This window comes from Oncorhynchus kisutch, linkage group LG10 (genome assembly GCF_002021735.2).
Source record: "Oncorhynchus kisutch isolate 150728-3 linkage group LG10, Okis_V2, whole genome shotgun sequence".
In the NCBI taxonomy this organism is placed as follows: domain Eukaryota; kingdom Metazoa; phylum Chordata; class Actinopteri; order Salmoniformes; family Salmonidae; genus Oncorhynchus; species Oncorhynchus kisutch.
In genome coordinates this window covers 47,287,111-47,305,376 of record NC_034183.2, presented here as the reverse complement: position 1 = coordinate 47,305,376, position 18,266 = coordinate 47,287,111, and the positions used below count along the sequence as shown (strand labels likewise).

The 18,266-nt window shown below is 42.2% G+C and overlaps 1 protein-coding gene across 1 annotated transcript in view; it reads right to left on the bottom strand.

Moving 5' to 3' along the window:
• Positions 1-755: 755 nt before the first annotated feature.
• Positions 756-18,266, bottom strand: part of LOC109898252 (thyroid hormone receptor alpha) — a 94,385-nt gene continuing 76,874 nt past the window's right edge. The window contains exons 4-10 of the mRNA XM_031833810.1: positions 9,466-9,527; positions 8,432-8,553; positions 7,801-7,948; positions 7,443-7,648; positions 4,940-5,086; positions 4,012-4,270; positions 756-3,667 (exon numbers count right to left, since the gene is read on the bottom strand). Of these exons, the coding sequence (XP_031689670.1) occupies positions 3,417-3,667; positions 4,012-4,270; positions 4,940-5,086; positions 7,443-7,648; positions 7,801-7,948; positions 8,432-8,553; positions 9,466-9,527 (1,195 nt within the window). The 3' untranslated portion in view covers positions 756-3,416. The remainder of the gene's footprint in view (positions 3,668-4,011; positions 4,271-4,939; positions 5,087-7,442; positions 7,649-7,800; positions 7,949-8,431; positions 8,554-9,465; positions 9,528-18,266) is intronic.

The following is an 18,266-nucleotide window of genomic DNA, read 5'->3' as shown; positions in this document are numbered from 1 at the left end:
CTACAAATACCTGGGTGTCTGGTAAGACTGTAAACTCTCTTTCCACACTCGCATTAAGCATCTCCAATCCAAAATTAAATCTAGAATCGGCTTCCTATTTTACAACAAAGCATCCTTCACTCATGCTGCCAAACATACCCTCGTAAAACTGACTATCCTACCAATCCTTGACTTCGGCAATGTCATTTACAAAATAGCCTCCAACAATTTACTCAGCAAATTGGATGCAGTCTATCACAGTGCCATCTGTTTTGTCACCAAAGCCCCATATACTACCCACCACTGCGACCTGTATGCTCTCGTTGGCCGGCCCTCGCTTCATATTCGTCACCAAACCCACTGGCTCCAGGTCATCTATAAGTCTTTGCTAGGTAAAATCCCGCCTTATCTCAGCTCACTGGTCACCATAGCAGCACCCACACGTAGCACGCGCTCCAGCAGGCATATTTCACTGGTCATCCCCAAAGACAACTCCTCATTTGACCGCCTTTCCTTCTAGTTCTCTGCTGCCAATGCCTGGAAGGAATTGCAAAAAAAGCAAGTCTTATATCTCCATCACTAACTTTAAGCATCAGCTGTCAGAGCAGCTTACTGATCATTGCACCTGTACACAGCCCATCTGTGAATAGCCCACCCAACTACCTCATCCCCATATTGTTATTCCTTTTTTTGCTCCTTTGCACCCCAGTATCTCTACTTGCACATTCATCTTCTGCACATCTATCACTCCAGTGTTTAATTGCAAAATTGTAATTATTTTGCCACTATGGCCTATTTATTGCCTTACCTCCCTAATCTTACTACATTTGCACACACTGTATATAGATTTTCTATGAGTTTTACATTCTTCATGACGACATATCATTCATGTTCCTGGGATTTCCTTTCCTCTCTAAGTGCTACTTTTGCTTGGGGTTCAATTGGATGTTCAGAGGGGAGCAAGACAGCTATGTTGTGGGGAGGACGGAGTTATGGGGAGGTTAAAGCGAGTGAGGGCAAAGCATGAGATTGTCTTAAAGTGGAGGGGGAGATTGGGGCTAGTTTCCTGGACCCAGATAAAGCCTAGTCCTGGACTAAGAAGCGTGTTCGATGGAGATTCTCCATTTAAAGAAGTTAATTGGTGTCCGGGAAGATATCTGTTAAGTTCGAGAATGTAGATGATATTCCTGGTTTAGTAGTGTGGTTAGTTAAGGTGGTGCAATAGAAACAGTGTGGAGAATGGGAGGTGTGGGGGTAGCGTGGAAGGACATACCTAAGATAACATTTGTCGGTTGATTGTATCCACACTGTCCTGGCACGCAAAGGCTTTGTGGCTCTCTGTGGCAACCACTTTTCACACCTTTAGGAGAAAGGGGGTTGCTACTCTGAATGATGCTGTAAAAGTACAATATGTGGCAGGTTGCATCGGCTAGGACTCTCGGTCTTGTCTTGTCTCGTCTCTGGACCTGCCACATTGAGAACCAGGGTATCCATCCACAGGTGAACACTGCTGAACTGAGTTAAAGATTGGAGTTTTCTTTCGTGTTTTCTTACCACGGGCTTTTGCCTGGCCCGTCCATTGAGCTCATTTGGCTTCCAAGGTGTACTTGTCTGTCTTTTCCTCCGAAATAAAGTTTCCTTTGAGTTTGTCATCAGACAGATAATATTTATACCACCAGTGGGTTTGTTGTTTCTCCTGTCTTGAACATACATAGGGGAATCCAGTATGAGACTTGGTCCTGTGTGATAAAAATACTTCAAAAATAAAAGTGTAAAAGGTCAGCGGCCTCTCACATTTCAGGGGTCATAGAACCATACTGAACGGTGTAGTAGAGGAACAAACAGGTCCATATTGGCAGCTGTGGAAGTGTATTTATTTGCACTGAGAGGGGCAGCTGCTCCGACATGGGAGGTGAGGTAGACTCTGTCAGTGACACCCCCCCCCCCCCGTTCCCTCAACCAATCCCACATCAGAGGGGGCGGGAGTCCTGTGTGATGGGCAGGGCAACATGGAGGAGACACACACAGTCTGCAACTAGGAAGTGCAGTGCAGCCCAAACGGGAGATGTAGTGGAGGTTTGGGATGGGTGGAATGACACAGCCTAGGTGAGGATCAACCAACAACCGGGGCGAATACTTTCGCAAGGCACTGTATGAGGTAAAAGAACAGTATTGTTTTGTGTGTGTACACACAGAGAGGTATGTATAGGAGAGGTACACATATACACAGGTAGACAGTTATGTTAACTGTATATGTATATTCAGCAAAATATATATATGCATACGGGTTAAGAGAGGTATGCAATCTGATGAGAAGTATATGGAGGTAAACCAGTGGGTATTATGCAGGTACAGAGATACATGTGCATGCAGTTAGACCGGTGTACTGTATACATGCTGTAAGTTAGGTATACAGGACTTGTATGTGTGAGGGTAAAGGGTTGCGTATATAAATGCAGGTACTCTTGCACCATTGCACAACAAATTGGATATTGTTTGTATTCATAAATAGGTATGTGTGTTTGCATTGTCATAAAGGGAGGTATATGTGTAACTCTGCACATCAGGGGTGGAAGGGAAGAGTCCAAAAGAGAAAAGTGTGGGGGTACACTTGGTAACTGTCCCAGTGGAGGCTGGTGAGGAGGCTGGTGAAGAGGGGAGCTGGTTGGAGGGTGGAACCCCCTGATGGAAGCTCGATTGTGGGACAAAATAAAGTAGCTATCTGCCCTCCTCGCGTGATGGGCAGCTCTGAAAAGCTATATCAGTCCATGTACTGTATGAATATGTTTGTCTATAGTAGTGTGTGTGTGTGTTAGGTGAATGTAGATGTACATCAGTGGCTGTATATGTGAGGTTTTGTAAAATTGTGTGATTGTGAATGTAAGTGTGTATGTTTGTGTCAACCATCTGCCTCTCAGAGTGATTGCCTTTCCACTAACACAGAGCTCCATCAGTACCAGTACTCCAACCAGACCTCGTGGGTTTGGGTTTGCATACATGTGCACCAGGTGTATAACAACACAGGAGCAGAACACCGCTCAGGGCTGTTAGCTTCTCTGTTAGATAGAGACGCACAGCGCAGCCATAGACCATCAACTCAGAGAGGGGAGGGGGGGGGGGCCCGCAGCCAGAGAACCCCAACTCAGAGAGAGGCCCTACAGCCAGAGAACCCCACTTTAGAGGGGGGCCCACCCCCCAACTCAAAGTGGGGCCCAGCAGCCACAAGAGCCCCAAGTGCAAATCATCAAAACGGCTATACAAAAGAAAGCCTTTTTGTTTTTCTCTGTGACTTTTTTCTTGGTGACTATCCGTGTTGCTGGTGGTGATATTGTGTTTCACAAAATGAGGAAAGAGGCCAATTGTTACTCCTTTTCTTTCCCCCTCATAATTCCCCCCTCTCTCTTCTATCTCTTCCAGGGCAAAAGTCAGGGGTCAGTTCATACTTCCTGGTCCTCGAAGACCTCCAGGAAGAGCGGAGGGAAGAGTTCGTTGGGACACTCCACCTTCATGTGGAGGAAGCGGCTGGCGTGGCACGCCCCGATCATCCTCAGGTCCGTCACCTTCATCAGCAGCTTGGGCCAGAAGTGGGGAATGTTGTGCTTGCGGTGGTTGATGTAGTGTTCGAAGGCAAGCAGGTACGTCTCCTGGCACTTCTCGATCTTATCTACCGATGTCAGGCCAGAGCGATCTGAGAGGAACGCAAAATACATACCTTTAAAGACCAATAATAATTATAGAGAAATGGTAGAGATATTGAAGCTTGTTCATAAAATGCTACAAACATAGGGAGACCTTCAGTGTGTTCAATAAAGTTGTTCTTTGGTCATAAAGTGGTTATGTCTGTTCTTAAAGTGGTTATGTCAGTTCATGAAGTGGTTAGTCCTTCCATTGATTGCCTGTTTTATCTGTTAATAGAGCAGTTGCGTTTGTTCATAGAGCTGATATGTCTGTTCAAAGCACTCATGTCTTTTCATAGCTATTATGTATGTTCATAGAGTTGTTATAACCTTTCACAGCCTCCTGGCTCCTCACCTGAGCTCATGAGGAGCACAGCCTGCAGCAGGGCCACCTCCGAGTCGTCCAGGTTAAACTGCGCCAGACTCTTGCCCAAATCAAAGATGGCGTCCGACACCACGCCCAGCCCGCCATTCTTCAGCTGCTCCCTCTTCACCGCCATCTCGCCGCTCAGGGTAAGTGTCTCGCTCTCTGGGTCGTAGCGCACGGCAGCACGAAGCGACATGATCTCCATACAGCAACCTTTCAATAGGATGATCTGGTCCTCACAAGGCAGCTGGAGGGAGGAGAGGAGAGAGGGAGGGAGACTGTTAGAGTGTCATCCCATGGCAGTGAGGGGCCTGTTAGGAAACCTATAGTCAGCTGAAGTAGAAAGCACTTAAGGTCAAGACAAGGTAACTATAGGGCATATGTACATTATACACACAGCCTGGGAACATAGTGACAGAGATGATGTTACTAAATATCCAGTAATTCTAGCAGCTACCATAACCACAACAGTTAGCGACATTATTCCTCTGCTGGCCAGTGAGACAGTTATTTATAATGATAGTCCAGCTACAGACTACATAACTGGTGAATCACAACCTTTCGGGACTGTTTGTCGGGGACTGTGGATGAAGGTGAGTAATGTGTGTGTGTGTGTGTGTGTGTGTGTGTGTGAGAAACAGCAGCATTATGTCCTCATTATAGAGCAGTATGAGTCATATAGAGGAGGCAGTGGTGAATATACAATTTAACAGGTGTAATAACGCACGCACGTAGGAATGAACAGACAGACACACCATAACAAACAGTTCTGCTGAAGGAGGAGGTAATCACAGTCAAGTCTGTGTTGATGAGTCCCATTAGAGACACACAGGGCCAAATGAGGACACAGGACAGAGACAGACACACACAGGAACTTACACAAAAACACACACTACACAAAGCGCTTTAAACCCACCTCTGAGAACATGGTTAGTTTTTTGGCAAAGTCGACGACGCGTGTGATGGCGGGGGTGATGATCTTGGTGAACTCGCTGAAGGCCTCCAGGTCTACCTTGTCTCCGTCTGGGGTGGGAGCCCCAGGGGACTGACCTATGTCCTCAGGCTGGGGGCACAAGATGGCGTCTAATGAAAAGTCCCACTGGGCAAACACAGATCAACCAACCTTCTGGTTTGATATTTCGGTTGTCACCAGACCTCGGTTCAAATTTATGCTCATTTAAGTATTTTGTATTTAGACTTATTTTCCTTGCATTTGAGTATTTTCAAATAATGTGGCAGAAATAGAAGTAGTTTATTTGAAATATTTTTTTATTATTTGTAAATCGTTGTTTCCAAATACATTATTTCAAAAACCACTAGGACTTAACAGACCGGAGTTCAAATGCAGTATTTAAAAATGTGTACTTGAAATTAAACGTGTGTGTATTTGAGTACTTTCCAAGTGTATTTCCAAATACATTCCAATATTCCACTACCTTTATTTTCAAATATACAGTACCAGTCAAAAGTTTGGACACACCTACTCATTCAAGGGTTTTTCTTTATTTTTGACTATTTTCTACATTGTAGAATAAAAGTGATTACATCAAAACTATGAAAACAACACATATGGAATCATGTAGTAACCCAATATCTTTTAAACAAATATTATGATTTTTTTATATTTGAGATTCTTCAAAGTAGTCACCCCTTGCCTTGCCAGCTTTGAACACTCTTGGCATTCTCTCAACCAGATTCATTAAGTAGTCACCTGGAATGCATTCTAATTAACAGGTGTGCCTTGTTAAAAGTTAATTTGTGGAATTTCTTTCCAATCAGTTGTGTTGTGACAAGGTCGGGGTGGTATAGAGAAAATAGCCCTATTTGGTAAAATACCAAGTCCATATTATAGCAAGGACAACTCAAATATGCAAAGAGAAACGACAGTCCATCATTACTTTAAGACATGAAGGTCAGTAAATGAGGAAAATTCCAAGAACTTTGTCAATAAAACCATCCAGCGCTATGATGAAACTGGCTCTCATGGGGACCGCCACAGGAAAGGAAGACCCAGAGTTACCTCTGCTGCAGAGGATAAGTTAATTAGAGTTACCAGCCTCAGAAATTGCAGCCCAAATAAATGCTTCACAGAGTTCAAGTAATAGACACATCTCAACATCAACTGTTCAGAGGAGACTGCGTGAATCAGGCCTTCATGGTCGAATTTCTGCAAATAAACCACTACTAAAGGACACAGATAATAAGAAGAGACTTGCTTGGGCCAAGAAACACGAGCAATGGACATTTAGACCAATGGAAATCTGTCCTTTGGTCTGATGAGCCCAAATTTGAGATTTTTGGTTCCAACCGCCGTGTCTTTGTGAGACGCAGAGTAGGTGAACGGATGATCTACGCATGTGTGGTTTCACAGTGCAGCCTGTTTTGTGTGTGTGTGCGCATGTGTGTGGGTGAGTTGATGTACTGAGTGAATGAGTGAGATGATGTACTGAGTGAGTGAGTGAGTGAGATGATGTACTGAGTGAGTGAGTGAGGTGATGTACTGAGTGAGTGAGTGAGGTGATGTACTGAGTGAGTGAGTGAGGTGATGTACTGAGTGAGTGAGTGAGGTGATGTACTGAGTGAGTGAGTGAGGTGATGTACTGAGTGAGTGAGTGAGGTGATGTACTGAGTGAGTGAGGTGATGTACTGAGTGAGTGAGGTGATGTACTGAGTGAGTGAGGTGATGTACTGAGTGAGTGAGGTGATGTACTGAGTGAGGTGATGTACTGAGTGAGTGTGTGAGATTGTACCAGTGCTCCTTCTGTTATGCTTGTTTTCGAGGCTGTTGTTATCAACACCTCAGGTATGCACTGGATCAATCCATTCTGAGCAGATCCACGTCGACTTTACTTTGAACAATAAAACCATTTTAACATAGCCTCTGCATGCTAAGTCTCCTTGGCCTGGTTGCCATGCAACAACTGTTTGGACCTCAGCGCCAAGGCAACCATCGCTATGGAGACACGTGTGTATGGGGGAAGTACTTTCCTCTCAGAGGGGGCTACGTAGAATTGGTTGCTAAGGCAACAGGGCAGATTCAGTAATAGCTTTTCTGAATGACATTCCTACTGTTAGTACTGAGCAATGTCTCCCCACAGGAGGTGGCGTTCCTATGTGACAAGCAGTCCTCAACCAATCATTGCAGATGACATAAAACAACTATCTGACATAAAACAATGAGTAAGGAGATGTGACTTGTGCAATTCAGTCAGTGAGTGAGTCAAACATCCATTCACGAATTGGTGAATGGACCATTATTTTATGATGAATTTTAATTTACTGAGTAAACCAATACACCCACAAATCTACCGGTTGTTGATTAGCTTAACTTAGTCTCGCTTAGCCCTGGCCTATCTTATTTAGCCTAGCCTATAGCTTAGCCAACTTTAGATTAGCATAGCATTAGCCTAGCATCTCACCAGGAACTTGCGTTTCTGTTTCCAGTGGGAGCCCTGCGCGTTGGTGTGGTGGTGGGCCTCTGTCACATGGCGGATCAGCTCCCACTCCGAGCTGTCGGGCTCCGGACGTGTCTGTAGAGTCTTCACGATCTCGTCCTTCTTCCTCTTCTCCCGGTTCTCCTCAATCAGACGACGCTTGGCTACCCGCTTAGAGTCGTCCAGCACCACTAAGGACACAGAGTTGTTTTGTGAACCTACTCTATTTCAGTATTAAATGTAGAAGTAATGGAAATGTAAAGCAGTGAGAAGGTAGGTGTGATATATTGTGAAATATATGGTTGACACTTATGGTCCCACACTCATGGAGTGTGACACTCACGGTCCATAGCCATGCCAACTGCGATGCACTTCCTGAAGCGACACAGTTGGCACTGGTTCCTTGTGATCTTGTCGATGATGCAGCAGCCATCGTACTTACAGGAGTAAGCCGGGTGAAGTTTCTTCTGGATAGTTCGCCTGAAGAAACCCTGTGGACATTGCTTGCATCAACTTAGTTATTTCAAAGTACGATATCAACATAATGACATTATATCAACCACATTGGTAGTTCATTAGCTTAGGGGCTAAGTTTAGAAAAATACAATTGGTTTTGCAATGTTGAAAATCCCATAAGGTGTGGAGACCAAAGTTTATTTTTCAATTTCAACTTATTTATCGAAGAATTCTTTAAGAAAAGTGCAAGGGTGACAATACACGGTATTTGAATGCAACTGTATATATTTTTTTAAACGTCACTAATATAATGTCAATAATTTTGCGATAATTGTCGACAGTTAAATTAAATTATTAATATACACAGTTTGAGAAATAACACTTCCTCCTTTAATGCATATACAAAGTAAAATCAGGTTATTCCCAAGTAGTTACCGTGGAATGCCTAGGTCATATAAAATGTTACCCAACCAGTCCTTGAAGTCTTATACAGGCCAGTCATGGGCCATGTCTCTCACCTTGCAGCCCTCGCATGTGATGCAGCGGTAATGGTAGCCGGTGGCCTTGTCTCCACATACCACACATGGCTCATCCTTCTCCAAGTAGCTGGGGATGTATCCTGGGACAGAGAGGCTCAGTGCTGAGGGAGAGATGGAGAGGAGGAGGAGAGAGGAAGTAGAGGAGAAAGAAAGAGGAGGAAAGAGGGAGTCGAGGAGGAAGAAGAGGGAGTACAGGAGGAAGAAGAGGGAGTACAGGAGGAGGAAGAGGAGGAGGAGAGAGAGGCAGCAAAGGCAGAGGAAAGACAATGTGGAAGAGAAAGGAAGAACAGGAAGAACATGAGGAAGAGGAGAGGGAGGGAGAAGAGGAGGAGAGGAAGAAGGGAAGGAGAAGAGAGAAGTGTTAGCACGGGAGCAACAAAAGCACATGTACAGGAGAAGTGTGTATGCCTGTGTTTGATTAGGTCTGTGTGTCTTGTGTGGGCACACATATATATACACACACACCCCCACATACCCACACACCCTGACCTAATAGCACTCCAGGGGAAATCCTAAAGTCACTCACCACCTAAAGTCTTCAGAGTATTTTTATTTTATATTTTCATTTTACCTTTATTTAACCAGGCAAGTCAGTTAAGAACAAATTCTTATTTTCAATGACGGCCTAGGAACAGTGGGTTAACTGCCTGTTCAGGGGCAGAACGACAGATTTGTACCATGTCAGCTCGGGGGTTTGAACTTGCAACCTTGCAACCCTGAGTCTAAAATACTGAAAGCAATTATTTGGCAGATTCTCCACATACTGTAATACACCATATGGTTTAAGTAGAGAAAATACATATTTTTTAAATGATTTCACTGACCAGCTAGGAATGCTGTGTGTTTAAAACATGCCCCTCATAAAAATACTTTATAGAAATGTATCCAAAGCATGTGGCTGAGTGGCTAGAGAGTAAGGGCTTGGAATAGCTAAATGATGCAAAAATGTGTAAATTAGCATTGACTTGTCATTAACTGAGGAATAGTGGCCAATGGCTTGTACATGAACTTACCAGACATGCTCTTCAATGAACATGTGCTGTTCTTTCTCTTCCTTTTTGGTCCATTGGGCCAGCTGGGGGGGGGGGGGGGGGGGATTTGAACTTTTTAATTCAAACATACAAGCACCTTAAAAAATAACATTCCAAAATACAAGCCACCACCCACCAACCAATCACCAACCGCCCTGTAACCATAAATCCCACCACACCCCAAAACACAATCAAAACAAGACAACTACAAAGCAGGGCAGCCATACATATCTCTTCACAAGCTGATTACCATTTCATTGACATGACAAACTACCTCCCATCCCCCAAACAACATATTCTTCTGAAAATCCCCCAATGTCATTCAGTTACTAGGCTCACAGTAACCTGGTTCCTATATGTAATCCACATGACATGACCATCTTAGTGACCTAACAAAACATACACCAGGCATAGATCTGGACTACTGCCTGAAAAGACACGAGTGAGTGAGTGAGTAACATTAGAAACAGAGGGGGGAGCTAGAAAGAGAAATATCATTATTATGAATCACAAAATTCACAAGACAAATGTAGTTTCTGCTTAGAAAATTGAGGTTTCCTAACACACACCACACACATTAACATCAGTTGATACCCATGTTACAACACATCTATTTGGGTATTTCAGTTTTATTTTACCATCAAAGTCATTGACGTGTGCTGCTGCTCCCCTTAGGAGGAACTGTTTTCTTTAGCCTGGTCAAGCAGGCTGACCACTGCACTCATGCTTCCTTTCACTTCACTTGTCTGAAGGGAAGCTATGGCAGATCAGGCTAGTTTCATAAGGACAGAGTTCTTTCTCTGTCCTGGACAGGTCCCGGTGTCTTTCTCTATGCATAACCTCTCTGACATGGTCAATATAATACACAGTCACTCCCTAACAACACCATTAGTTTTTGTCTCTTTCATTCACTCAGCCTCAAGGGTTCTGTGGTTATGTGGAGGGGGAGGTGCAAGGACATTCACTTAACCATGCTCGTGCACACACACTCACGTACACACACATGTACAGGCGTCACAAGGAAACTAGTTCCCTTGACACAATCATTCATCCATGTATGACAGTTTTACAGATCAACTTCCATCAAGTATCCCTAAATTGTGCTTCATCTAAATGACTGGTAACATCAAGTTACAGTTGAAGTGAGAGTTATGATTGGCTTAGCACATTGCCTTCAATGTGAGTTCAGTGATTCTCTGTCTTCTCTCCTCCTCTGTACCCCTCTCCGTCCTCTCTCTACCTGTCCCTTCTCTACATTCAATCTCTCCCGGTTCCCTCTCTCCCCTTCTCCATCAGAGATATGTTATTCCCAAAATGGTTTACCCTCCTTTTCAAATGTGAAACTTGGCATTGGCTGTCATATGCTCACACGCACACACACCTGTTGATGCAGTAGGGTTGCAGAATATGCATGGCTGCAGTCTGTATATCCCCCTGAGAGATCTGAATAGTATATTCTTCCAGAGCGATCCTCTCGGTACAGTATCTAGGATTCTGTGATGTTGGCTGGGTGCTTCAGCTCTCACTACTCTCTCACTCACACTCCCTCCCACTCGCTTTCCCTCTCCTTTTCTGGAAAGGAGTATGTTGCTTTCACTGTCCCAACCTCTCTCCCTCTTTCCATCTCTCTCGCCATCCTTCCCTCTCGCTCATGCTTTCATCTGTTGACCCCTTCCCCCTGATGACAGCCAATTGGTGATAACTAGGGATGCACCTTTATGAAACGTTCGATACCCATAAACGATATTTTAAATTTTAGCGGCCTTTTAAGCATTCTAGTACAATGAAATAGTTTAAAACACACACACACAAAAAAAAGTTATTTTGCTGGCATTTACACATGTCCCCATTACCAGTAAAACATAATCAAAACCTATTTCTTTCACTTACTTGCTGTGCTGTTTCATTGTTTAGTCTCAACCAGGATTTCATCATTCATGTCAAGCAGTGAAGTTTCAGCTCTGTCTGTCCGTGGCCTCTTTTCCTCTTTTCCTCGGTGCGCACTGTGTCCATTTCCATCTTGTCCAGCTGTCTAACATTTCACGTAAACCCTGTTTGTCTGCATCAAAGTAGCGGTACCTAGCATCGAGCATGGGGGCAACACAGTAGAGGCTCAGAGAGAACGCTACCGAATTGCTAGTTCACAACCTCTAGTAGAGTACTCCTATAAGTTAACTCGACAGCCTGTGTTGGCATTTTTGTTGAGCAGGCGTTTCAATGCCATGACAGGTTATCACGTCTGCTGCAGACGCAGTTAGAGCTTATTTCTCGAGTCAGTTGTTTGAATAGTGCTAGGAGTGTTCATGTTTCCAAGTTTCAAACATGTTCTCAAATGCCATTGAAATGGCAGCAGCGGTATGAGAACCAGCACATTCTTGAGCATGCAATACGGCTTTCCTCAGTAGGAAATCCTATATTTTACGCGGCGTCATTACGTCATCTACCTACGTTATATTAGGTATGCACATCAGCTTTGACATCGGTTTTGCACATCGGTGTTAAACTAGACATCGGGCCAGTGCCGATGTTTGCATTTTAGCTAATATCGCCCGATTCCGATATGCTCATATATATCATGCATCCCTAGTGATAACTATCACCTCATGTGATAGAGCTTTAGAAGAAACCTCTGTCTCTCTCTGTTCCATCCCTCCCTTCTCAAAATCCCTCAGTCCTCCCCCTCAGAATTACTTGATCTTTAATCCCAAATCACAGAGGCTTTGCTTATGTAATCATGGAGATTGTAGAATACAATGGGACACACAGCTACCATGTTGTGACATTTTTATGTAACACCTGGTAAGTATTCCAATGATAGTCTTTGAAAGGTGTTACAAAGGAAAATAAAATAGGTAAATGTGTTTTTGATCAATAATATAAATAGGTGTTTTATCAATTGCTCTTAGTTCTCAGTGTTTTGAAATTCACTGCCAGTGTTGAATTTAGAGAAAACACAAACTGAAACACAAGCAGTTTTTTATAGATACACTAAACAAAAATATAAATGTAATATGTGACAATTTAAGATTTTACTGAATTACAGTTCATATAAGTTCATCAGTCAATTGAAATAAACCAGTCAGTATCTGGTGTGACCATTTGCCTCATGCAGCGCGACACGTCTCCTTTGCATAGAGCTAGTTGACATTGGAGGCGGCTTATGGTAGAGAAATTAACATAAAATTATCTGGCAACAGCTCTGGTAGACATTCATACAGCAGCATGCTAATTGCATGATCCCTCAAAACTTGTGGCATTGTGTTGTATGACAAAACTGCACATTTTAGAGTGGCCTTTTATTGTCCCCAGCACAAGGTGCACCTGTGTAATGATCGTGCTGTTTAATCAGCTTCTTGATATGCCACACCTGTCAGGTGGATGGATTCTTTTGTCAAAAGAAAAATTCTCACCAACAGGGATCTAAACAAATTTGTGCACAAAATTTGAGAGAAATAAGATTTCAAATGTATGGAACATTTGGGGAATTTTTGGGACCAACACTTTACATGTTGCATTTATATTTTTGTTCAGTGTGTATATACAGTACCAGTCAAAAGTTTGGACACACCTACTAATTCAAGGGTTTTTCTTTATTTTTACTATTTTCTACATTGTAGAATAATAGTGAAGACTTCAAAACTATGATATAACACATATGGAATCATGTAGTAACCAAAAATGTGTTAAACAAATCAAAATGTTATATTTTAGATTCCTCAAAGTAGACACCCTTTATTTGATGACAGCTTTGCAAAGTGAAAACATGTTTTTAGAAATGTTTGCAAATGTAATGAAAACGAAATACATAAATATCTAATTTACGTAAGTATTCACACCCCTGAGTCAATACTTTGTAAAAGCTCATTTGGCAGCGATTACAGCTGTGAGTCTTTCTGGGTAAGTCTAAGAGTTTTCTACACCTGGATTGTGCAACATTTGCCGATTTATTATTTTCAAAATTCTTCAAGCTCTGTCAAATTGGTTGTTGATCATTGCTAGACCATTTTCAGGTCTTGCCATAGATTTTCAAGTAGATTTAAGTCAAAACTGTAACACGGTCACTCAGGAACATTCACTGTCTTCTTGGCAATCAACTCCAGTGTAGAATTGGCCTTGGGTTTTAGGTTGGTGTCCTGCTGAAAAGTGAGTTCTTCTCCTAGTGTCTGGTGGAAAGCAGACTGAACCAGCTTTTTCTCTAGGATTTTGCCTGTAGGATTTTGCCTTAGCTTCATTCACTTTCTTTTTTATCCTGAAAACATCTCAGGTGCTTAAAGATTACAAGCATACCCATAACATGATGTAGCTAAACACTACGCTTGAAAAAGTTAATAGCTTTGCCACATTTTTTGGAGCATTTACTTTAGTGCCTTGTTGCAAACAGGATGCATGTTTTGGAATATTTTCATTTTGTACAGGTTTCCTTGTTTTCACTGTCAATTAGGTTAGTATTATTGAGTAACTACAATGTTATTGATCCATCTTCAGTTTTCTCCTATCACAGACATTAAACTCTAACTGTTTTAAATTGACCATTGGCCTCACGGTGAAATCCCTGAGTGGTTTCCTTTCTCACCAGCAACTGAGTGTCACGTTCTGACCTTAGTTCCTTTATTATGTCTTTGTGTTAGTTTGGTCAGGGCGTGAGTAGTCTATGTCCTTTTTTCTATGTAGTATTTATGTGTTTGGCCTGGTATGGTTCTCAATCAGAGGCAGGTGTCGTTCGTTGTCTCTGATTGAGAACCATACTTAGGCAGCCTGTTTTCCCCACTTGAGTTGTGGGTGATTGTTTTCTGTGTCTTCACCATACAGAACTGTTTCATTTTTGTCTTTCACTTTGTTATTTTGTATTTTCGTGTTCAGTGTCTTTTCATTAAAAATGACAAACTTACCACACTGCACATTGGTCCGATCTGTCATACTCCTCGTTACAGGAAGACGAATTTCATTACACTGAGTTAGAAAGGATGCCTGTATCTTTGTTGTGACTGCTTGGTGTATCACTACAACCAAAGTGGAATTAATTATTCAGCCCCTTTACTTTCAGTGCAGCAAACTCTATCCAGAAGTTCAGTGAGGATCTCTGAATGATCCAATGTTGACCTAAATGACTAATGATGATAAATACAATCCACCTGTGTGTAATCAAGTCTCCGTATAAATGCACCTGCACTGTGATAGTCTCAGAGGTCCGTTAAAAGTGCAGAGAGCATCATGAAGAACAAGGAACACACCAGGCAGGTCCGAGATACTGTTGTGAAGAAGTTTAAAGCCGGATTTGGATACAAAAAGATTTCCCAAGCTTTAAACATCCCAAGGAGCACTGTGCAAGCGATAATATTGAAATGGAAGGAGTATCAGACCACTGCAAATCTACCAAGACCTGGCCGTCCCTCTAAACTTTCAGCTCATACAAGGAGAAGACTGATCAGAGATGCAGCCAAGAGGCCCATGATCACTCTGGATGAACTGCAGAGATCTACAGCTGAGGTGGGAGACTCTGTCCATAGGACAACAATCAGTCGTATATTGCACAAATCTGGCCTTTATGGAAGAGTGGCAAGAAGAAAGCCATTTCTTAAAGATATCCATAAAAAGTGTTGTTTAAAGTTTGCCACCTGGGAGACACACCAAACATGTGGAAGAAGGTGCTCTGGTCAGATGAAACCAAAATTGAACTTTTTGGCAACAATGCAAAATGTTATGTTTGGCGTAAAAGCAACACAGCCCATCACCCTGAATACACCATCCCCACTGTCAAACATGGTGGTGGCAGCATCATGGTTTGGGCCTGCTTTTCTACAGCAGGGACAGTCCCTGTCCTGATGGTTAAAATTGATGGGAAGATGGATGGAGCCAAATACAGGACCATTCTGGAAGAAAACCTGATGGAGTCTGCAAAAGACCTGAGACTGGGACGGAGATGTGTCTTCCAACAAGACAATGATCCAAAACATAAAGCAAAATCTACAATGGAATGGTTCAAAAATAAACATATCCAGGTGTTAGAATGGCCAAGTCAATGTCCAGACCTGAATCCAATCGAGAATATGTGGAAAGAACTGAAAACTGCTGTTCACAAATGCTCTCCATCCAACCTCACTGAGCTCGAGCTGTTTTGCAAGGAGGAATGGGAAAAAATGTCAGTCTCTCGATGTGCAAAACTGATAGAGACATACCCCAAGCGACTTACAGCTGTAATCGAAGCAAAAGGTGGAGCTACAAAGTATTAACTTAAGGGGGCTGAATAATTTTGCACGGCCAATATTTCAGTTTTTGTTTTGTTAAAAAAGTTTGAAATATCCAATAAATGTCGTTCCACTTCATGATTGTGTCCCACTTGTTGTTGATTCTTCACCAAAAAATACAGTTTTATATCTTTATGTTTGAAACCTGAAATGTGGCAAAAGGTCGCAAAGTTCAACGGGGCCGAATACTTTCGCAAGGCACTGTACTTTAGGTCATGTTGTGTATATATAAACCACATCAGGGAACAGGATATCATGTTAAAGGTATTACAGTTGCTTAGATACCTTTGTATCGGGACACCTTTTCACAACTTCCGGTGAAATTGGAGGGCACGCAATTCAAATAAATAATCTGAAAAATTATGGATATTAAACATTTAGGTACATACAAGTATCTTATATCGGTTAAAAGCTTAAATTCTTGTTAATCTAACTGCATTGTCCGATTTACAATAGACTTTACAGCGAAAGCATGCCATGCGATGTTTGAGGACTGCACCCCACATCAAAATATTTTTCAACCAGCACAGGCTTCATAAAATCACAAAGAGTGATTAAATATTCTCTTACTTTTTGAAAATCGACCTCTGATTTGCAATCCAAAGGTTACCAGGTTGCAAACCTGCAATCCGAAGGATTACAACATGCATGGTCGTTTTGTTAGATAAAACCCTTCTTTATATCCCAAAAGGTCAGTTTAGTTGGCGCCAACGATTTGAGTAATCCACTTGTTCAACATGCAGAGAATGGAATCCAAAAAGCTACCGCTAAACTTTGTTAAAACAAGTCAAAATAAATTTCCATTTAATCCTCAGGTACCCTAAAATGTAATTAAACTATCATATTTAATATGGAAAGAAGTATGTTCGATAGGAAAGCAAAATTAGCAGGTGCTCGTCACGCTCGCACAGACTGATTTCCAACTGACTCCCTGTACTAAAACTCAATTCTTCCTCGTTTGGGAAGAAACAAGCCTGAAACCTTAAACAAAGGCTGGTTGATATCTTGTGGAAGCCATAGGAAATGCAATCTGGGAGCTGGAATTGCATATGCCCCATAGCTTTCCATTGTAAGAGCATGGGATCTCAAAAAACACAATTTCAGGTTGGTTATTCTTTGGATTTTCTCCTACCATATCAATTGTGTTATAGTCTCATACATTATTTTAACATTTCGACAAACTTCAAAGTGTTTTCTATCCAATGGTACCAATTATATGCATACCCTGGCTTCTGGGCCTGAGTAACAGGCAGTTTACTTTGAGCACGTCAGTCAGGCGGAAATTCAGAAAAAAAGGACCCTAGTCTGAAGAAGTTGATGTTTGTTTGACAAGTCTTGACCACCGACTGACTGGCCAAACAGATTTTTTTTTACTGAACCTTTCATTACATTGAGATTGGATTAATGGCCTGCTGGCTGGTTTCTTTTCACAGATCCTCTTTACCTCAGGAGGTCTTATGTATCTGGTCCTTTTCCTGTTCAGTCAGAAGTCAGGTGTGTGTATCTGCCTATTAACTTGCCTGGGTTCTTGGACTGCATAGCTTTCAGTAATCAAGGCTGTGATGTCATACGATGGCATCACTGATATGACTAGTAGCTGATGTCACTATCTGGCCGTGATTAGAAGTACTGTGCTTTGTGATAAAGTAAACTATGTTAACCACCTAGTAAAACTAACATGCGTAAACCATTACAATATTCTCTCAGACACTGACCAGCCCATTAGGCCAAACATTAGTCAATAACTGCGCACACGTGTACATATGCACGCGCACACACACAGTGCTAGGATGTCACCCATGCAGGAAAAAGCTTGTGAATAATAAACAGGCTTGTTGTTGCAGGACAGGACATAGTGTTGGAGTCTGATAGGAACACAACCTGGTCTCAGAGCATTTCATATTATTCTGTAAGTAAATCCGTGTACCCCATTTGGTATGATATGTTACACTTTGCATTGTTACATAAGACAGATGGTTACTGAAGGCCAAACCTAAAGTAGGGTGGTTGGTCTGGCGTATAACGCGAACATCTAGCAACCCAAAGGTTGCAAGTTTGAATCTCATCAGACAACTTAAGATGCTGTCTTAGCTACTTTGAAACTAAGTAGCATGTTAGCTAACCCTCCCCCTAACCTTAACCCTTTAACCTAAGGGTTAGCCTAAACACAACCCTAACACCTAGCCTAGCTAAAGTTAGCCACCAAGCTAGAATTCGTAACATATAACATGTTTTTCAAATTTGTAACATATTGTACGTTTTTCAAATTCGTAACATAATGTACAGTACAACACAAATTGTAATTCGTAACATATCATACGAAATGGGTGATGGACATCCACAAATTAATACATACCACATGAAACTTAACATATTATACTAATTGGAGTATGTCAGATTTAAGTACAGAATAATTCAAAATGCTCTGAGATCAGGTTGGGGAACAACAGAAATACAGATTGGGGAACAACATAAATACAGACAAATGTTGTTAAATCTTATCAACAGACATCTCTGGGGACATGCTGTATATGTACA